The sequence below is a fragment of the Mizuhopecten yessoensis genome, unplaced genomic scaffold (genome assembly GCF_002113885.1).
Source record: "Mizuhopecten yessoensis strain PY_sf001 unplaced genomic scaffold, ASM211388v2 scaffold4373_1, whole genome shotgun sequence".
NCBI lineage: Eukaryota > Metazoa > Mollusca > Bivalvia > Pectinida > Pectinidae > Mizuhopecten > Mizuhopecten yessoensis.
In genome coordinates, this window is record NW_018405513.1 from 183,523 (window position 1) to 191,039 (window position 7,517).

Consider the following 7,517-nt stretch of genomic DNA (forward strand, 5'->3'; position numbering starts at 1 on the left):
AAATAAACTTCTTCTAAAATTTCATCCTGTTGTGTAATAATAACATTATCATCTTTCTGTATCTTTGGTATAATCTTGGAAGTATAATTCCTATTTTCTAAATTTAAAAAATAATTTGTTGGCTTTTCTCCTTCCTCTTGTCGTATGCCCTAGATCTAATTATACTACCTCTTACCTTCCTCAATCTTATATTTTCCAATTTCTAAATCTTCTATGTCTACATGTTCCTGCTCTTCAATAGTTTGTATTTTTCTCTTAAGATCATCTTCCTCCCTACTTTGCTGTTTCTTTCTATAAGATGAATAAGATATACGTTTACCTCTGATTTCCATTAATAATGTTTCAAGAAGAGCTTGTCATTAATTACAAATTCTATTTCTGTATCTGGTATATTCATTATAGCATTAAGATTATACAATGCCAGTACCGAGTTTTTGTTTCTAAAACAATATATTTCACCATTTGATGATACTCTAATTAAATTTCCACAATCCCTTTCCCCGCTTGAGTTCATTCAATTTTAAAACAATTATAGGGAATGAGTGGTCAGACCTGTAACCTGACTCGATAGCTGATTTATGAATACTAGATAACAAAGGAGAAGATGCGTTATGGCCCAAATTTGGCCTCAATTTTTTTTTCTTTCTAATTGTTAGAAAAAAACTTAACCATGTACCCATTTATGTTATTTGACAACCAGTCAGTTGAAAATCAAGAAAAAATAGGTTTAAAACACCATTGATGACGTCACAAATTTCGCGGGAAAACGTCACGTTTACAAAAAAGTGAAGATTTTTACCATGTTTTGTAACTTTGAGTGAAGTTTCAAATACCTCCCCAAGGGTGTACCAATTTTATATTTAAGAATTAGAATAATGTAGGTATTTTGTCTGTGGTGTTCAAAAATATTTTTGGTACATGCTTGGGGAGGTATTTAAAATAAGAAAATACTGCTAAATTTCCGACCGATTTGCAACAAAAATTGCATCGCGTTGACGTAGCCCTGTGTAACGATATCGACCGACTGCAAAAGACTGGTCGGGATCTTTACAGACAATGTTGAAATTATAACTTCATAAAAAAATACTGTTCTGATTGATGAGTTGACCTACGTATTTTGTTAAATAAAAAAAAAAGATAAAATAGAAAAACAAGTTATGATTTTAAAATGCAAAAAAATATCCATAAAAAAAATCGTCCTGCGATCCTGTTTCGCGTTGCTATAGAAGCTTATGCAAAGATGTAAGCCTACCCTAAACGTTGGAGCTTCAAAGAGCTGTCAGCACGATCTACATATCATAGAAGTTATCTACACATCATTGGACAGGTATGTTATAATTTTATGTAAAAGTGATCGGTGCATGAACAAACAAATGCTTGTATAATGTGTGATACTCTTCGATTCGAACGCCGTGTTTTGTTTACGTTTGTATGGCCGAGCAGACGTCTGTTGTAACTTCAATGAAGATCGTCATTGTCGATATTTCTGTTGTTTTGCTCAAAAATAGTGAATATTTATTGAGTAATATGAAATGAAGAATACTTTTTTCAAAAGCAATACAACTAAATACTTTGTTTTTAGCATGTTTTTCAGTTCAAAGCTTTTAGTTCTAAGTCTAAAAATAGATTTTAGTGGCGTAAAGGAAATCCCTGATTAACCGTCGGAAAATGATTAGCCGACCAATATTTGATAAAACATATACTAACGTGAAACAGATGAGAAAGTATACCAACATATGAAGTACTAACATATGGGGTACATTCATTAACACAACAAATTAACATCGACGCACACACACTTTTTCCTGTTGATTTTGAGATATTGTAGATTAACAAATCCTCATCATCCAAGAACGGATGCTTGGTGTAGTGGTTAGCATCGTGGACTTTGCACTTATTTTTACATCATTGGGGGTTCAAGTCACACTCAGATCACTTTTTTTCGAAGTTTTACTTTTTTTTCGAAGTTTTACAGTAATTGTAACAATTAAGGTAAAAATCAGTACTCATATCAACTGATAAGTGTTCATTTTATTTTTGGGGCTTATATATTTTATAATTTCTCTATTAATATTTTTTATGAAAACAAAAGCTGCATATATGCTGAAATTAATTATATGTATTTTCCTTTTAAGGATGCCAGTAATATGATGGACCCTGAAATCAATGATCACATCTGTATGGATATTCTTGAAGTTACACGTAAGTTTTTTGTAATATCGTAACTGAATTAATTATATTTTTGTCAGTGCTTCAAATTGCTGAAATTGTATGTGTACTCTCGCTGGTCAGATCACTCCTTTTTTTATTTATAAAAAAATTAACGAGTTAATTTTATTGTATGGGCTAAATGCTTTTTGGAAGGATTCATTAATTTCCTTATGAACAACTTAATTAAGCTAAATGAAGAATATCCTTAGTTATATATGAATAGCTAATATGAATTCAAAACTGAACAAAAATATATTCAAGTAAATAAGCATAAGTGACTTTGTATGACAATTGAAGCAGTTTAAAGCCCTCAAATATACATGTATCATTCTTAACATATTTTGTTGAAGTGAAAACACAAATTGTTAAATGAAAACACTGAAATTCATTATTATATTATTTACATTTTTTTAGGATGCCATTAAATAAAATTATATTCCATAAGAACAAGAGAAGATGCATGGATATTCTTGAAGTGACATGTAAGTTTTTGCTGATGTAACAGTATTATATTTCAGTGCTTTAAATTGTCAAAAAGCAGAATTTTGATATACAAGTGTAAAATGTTAAAAAGCAAATGTTCCCCAACGAGAATTCTGTCACAGGATTATCTCATTCATATTTTGAAAGAACCACCCCCCCCCCTCCTTTGCTTACTAGTTATATGAACGGTATAAATGAACGCTATAAATAAGAGGTGGTAAATAAAGAATGATAACAAGTACATATTTTCGGCGTTAATGTTTCATACTTATTAGTCTTTATTAGTTCCCTACCGGTGAAACCGGGGAGCTATAGGTTTAAATAATTGATTTTTTTCCTTTTTTATTTTTACATGTTTTGGACTTAAGTATCTTGGCCAAAATCTGAAGGGTTAAAGGTTCGATTAAACTTTTGTAATGGCTCACCGTTCACTTAATAATAGTGTTAGGATGCTGATTTTATGTACACAGGTTCTTTAGGCATCTAGCATTAATGTTGTTTAGTGACAGTGGACAAAATATTTTATTTTATTTTGAATTTTTGACATATTTTCGACTTAACTATGTTGGCCAAAATCTGCAGGTTAAAGTTTGGGGGCCGGTAGGGGACATGTTTTGATTCATCAGTACCCACAGAATGCTTGTTCAATAAAGAATAAATGCATGCTCAGACGTTCTTTATAACTGGTTTTCAGGACGTGTTTTAATATATGATTGCTATCTATTGTTTAGGATGCCTGGAAAAGGAGAATTTCGGTGTGTTGTTTGTTCTAAAAGAACAAAGCCTGGGGACAGGCGCTTCATTAAAGGCAAGGAAAACACTACACTGAGGAAGTATTTGTTAAAAACTTTTATGATACAAACAAAAGATGAAGACGTTATTTGTGGAAAGTGTCGCATGTCATGCCATCGCTCATCACTACAGCGTCGTACAATTACCGGTCAACATACCTCTTGTGATAAATCTGCAAACAAAACCCTTTTGTCACCACGGAATATAACACTTCCGATACCATCCACAGGAAGCAGCCACAAAAAATGTTTCGTTTGCAATACCTATCCAAAGAAACTGATGGTAATCTCTCGTGACGCAAAATACGACCTCTTCCTGAGAAAAGGTATTCTGGTACCATTTGGAGCAAGATGTTGTGGTCATCATATTGAGGAAGGTTTGTTGCAAAATGAGGCATGTGAAAACATTGCAATAAAAAGTGACTTATCCTCGCTAAATCGTACAGACTTACTGTCTTTAATTTCTAACATCAGAGATGTAGCAAATGCCCAACAAAGCAAACGTATTGATTTCGACTCACCACATGCTCTTTCGGATGAAGATTTCATTACCCTAACTGGACTCAGTGTTCAACATTTTAACGATTTGTGTATTCACTTCGTTGGTTCCGTACGATCTTCAAAAAATAGGAGCATTAAATCTTGTGTCGGTATCTTTCTTACTAAACTTAAGAGTGGCATGTCAAACAAGATCCTATCAACAGTGTTCAATATTGGTAAAGATTCCATTCGACGTGCAATATCATCGGCTAGGATTGCACTTATGAAAGACTTTGTTCCATCAAATCTGGGCTTTCAACATGTAAGTCGACAGGATGTCATCTCAAAACACACAAGACCACTAGCCCAAACATTGTTTGGAGGGCTAATGGAACCAGCCATTCTTGTGATTGACGGCACCTATATTTACATTCAAAAGAGTGGCCAGTTTATGTTCCAAAGGAGGAGCTACAGCATGCATAAGCACCGTCCATTGGTGAAACCTATGATGTTTGTCACAACAACAGGTTACATAGTAAGCGTGTTAGGACCTTACTTTGCAGATTCGAAAAACAATGACGCCAGCATCCTGAATCAGATTTTGAATTCCAACATTGAAGAGATCAAGGAGTGGATTCAGGAAAATGATGTGTTTGTGGTTGACAGAGGTTTTAGGGATTCTCTGGACCTCCTGAAACAACTAGGAATACAGACAGAGATGCCTTCTTTTTCGAAACAAAAACAGCAACACACAGTTGGAGAAAGCAACGCTTCTCGACTTGTTACAAAAATAAGGTAAGATTTTCTTATTATGATTGATACTTTACTAGATCCACTAATTAAATGTATATAACTTATAAATGTATGATAACTTATACTAGGTATGTATAAATATATCACTAAAATGGTAAAAGGACACTCCCACTGAGAATAGCAGATACTCGAGTACAATTTTAGAAATTGATGTACATGAACTTATCTATGTAGAAGAAGTTGACAAAGTTCAAATCAAACTTCCTTTGATATAGCTTATGTTAACCCTTTCATCCCTATGCAACTTTAGTTTACTCGACTATTCATTGATCTGGATGAGTCTATTACGGTCAACAGTGGTGAAAGGGTTAAATGCATTGTTACACTTTATGTGTTTGTCAGATTCAAAATGTACCTATTTACTATCTTTCAGGTGGGTCGTAGAGGCTGTGAATGGGCGTTTAAAAACTTGGAAATATCTGGACCGTGTGCTCCCCAACTCCCAGATTCCATACGTTGGAGATATTGTAAGAATTGTGTGTGCAATCTGCAACAAGTTCAGTACACCAATAAGCACGGGAGACGCAGAAAAAGATCAAGTAATTGGTTCGAAGATGTTGTATCTGTCGAAGAAACAGAACACTCTTCAGGAAAGAATCGACCGAGATGGCCTTGCCAATAGACCAAGCAAGTGGCAGAGGATGGACACCAGCAGTGAAATTGACTTTCCTGTAATGACAGAAGAAGACCTGAGGAATTTGACACTTGGTGTTTATCAACTAAAATTAGCAAGGGCCTACACACAGGAGCATATGAGTGAATCGGGGGGATATGAAGTATCTGTCTGTAAAGTAGATGCTAACCTCATCAGTGCCAAGATTCAGAGCAGACACATCAGCTCAAAAGCATACCAACTGTGGGTATTTTTCGATGAGTGCACTGTGCAAGGGTGGTACTGTAAATGCCGAGCTGGAGCGAGAGTAGTTGGGACTTGCTCCCATGTTGCTTCAGTGGTATGGTATATGGGATTTGCACGTCATTTGGACAAAACCTTCGACTTTAGCAAGGACTGGACACAATATCTGCAAGATGCCAGCCATACACCAGAGCCACTCAGTGTTGATGAGAGTGATGATGAGGGGAACACCGAAGAGTGAAGAAGAATAGGAAAAACACAGCTGCACAGATGTAAATTGTATTTTCGAATTATGACTGTCTCCAAAATTCTAATCAAAGATCCATTAACACTTATCTCGGGTGACAAGGTCTCTTGTTGTTAAATGTTGTTTCTTAAGTATCATTTTTTGTTATCATTTGAACATGTCATTATTTGTTTATATCCTTTACGATTTACCTGGATCGTAAGGATTATTGATTACGGGAATATTGATAAAATTGTTAAATTGAAAGTGAATCTGAATTGTTCTTTATCCTCTTAGTAAAACGCCAAATAAAATACCAATACAATATTAAAGCACAAACTATATTAAAAAAACTCGCTATTTTCTTTCATTTTTTTTTTACCATATTAACATACCAGTTTATAACTTGTAATATCCAGCACCAGTGTCGCCATTGTAAAACATTTCATGTACCGTTGCTATGGAAGGCATTTGGTTGCTAAGACAAGACATGGTTGCTGTGGAACATCAACTATATGTTGTTTCTGCTTCCTTCATATTTACTGTAATTTCATAATTTAATCTTGTAATATCAAACACTTTTTGTGTCCATTATGATAGAAATAATGTACTGTTGCTATGGAGAAACTTTGGTTGTGATTGCGTTGCTAGGAAGAATCAAAAACATGTTTGGGCACATTGAAATACTCTCAAAGATTCTTAAAAACTTAACAATATTCATGCAAAGTTGTATAAAGTATTTTGAACAAACAACTTTTATAAAATATTATAATACATACTTAAATATCACTCAATGTGCAATTAGACTGTATATACTATGTGGGTTTCCAGGTCTGTTGCTAGGCAACGCAATGTCGGAATTCTTTGAAACTGCATGTTTTATAAATCTCATATGTCCATGTATGCATGGTATAAAAATTGAGTAAATCTGAGGTGGGGCCAAAAATGGCCCTTAATGCACCTACTCTGAAATAAGAAAAAAATCTAAACGAGACTGTTTTATCTTTTACTATCTTGATGCAATTCTCTAAAAATGTCTACCATTGAATAGTTTTCCATAATTTCCATAACTCTTTCTCTTGCTTTTTTATTATTAATGTTCTTATAGCTTAATAATAATAATAATAATAATAATGTACAACATTTATATAGCGCCCTATATAATTTGAAAATTACTCTAAAGCGCTTTACAACATATGGATAAAAGTAATGGTTATAATTGTGAAAACAAAAAAAACAAAGGCTTACAATCACTTTTATACATTTAAGCAAGCAATGCGCAAATGATTGAACAATTAAAAGGGTGGTATTTACATTACGTATTATAAAAAAAAACGTATTATAACGTATTATAACGTATTATAAAAGAAAAAGCTTTTGCCATAATCTAACTCAGGATCTAATACTAAGTTGAAATCTCCACATATAATAAATTTGTCATTTCCAAAGTCGTCAATTGTGTCAGTTAAAATATCAAAAAAAAATAGGTGTGTCTGTATTTGGGCCATATAGCGTGATCAATGCAACATGTGAACCCTCTAATTCAATATCAAGGGCTAAACAAATTCCTGACATTTCTTTCCTTTCTCTTTTCACCTTAATTTCAAAATTACTATTTATAAGAATAGCTACCGCCCTGGCATTGGACTTGAATGAA

General features: G+C 33.6%; 1 protein-coding gene across 3 annotated transcripts; it reads left to right on the forward strand.

The window, feature by feature from the left end:
- Positions 1 to 626: 626 nt before the first annotated feature.
- Positions 627 to 6,811, forward strand: LOC110448873. Of its 3 annotated transcripts, XM_021495353.1 has the most exons (5): positions 628 to 1,327; positions 2,136 to 2,202; positions 2,626 to 2,693; positions 3,426 to 4,760; positions 5,152 to 6,811. In XM_021495353.1, coding segments are annotated over exons 3-5 (2,061 nt in total). In that variant the 5' UTR covers positions 628 to 1,327; positions 2,136 to 2,202; positions 2,626 to 2,691; the 3' UTR covers positions 5,876 to 6,811. The 3 variants fall into 3 exon arrangements, with proteins under 3 accessions (XP_021351029.1, XP_021351028.1, XP_021351027.1); XM_021495352.1 differs by having other exon boundaries at positions 628 to 2,202; XM_021495354.1 differs by lacking the exon at positions 2,626 to 2,693 and having other exon boundaries at positions 627 to 2,202.
- Positions 6,812 to 7,517: the final 706 nt, after the last annotated feature.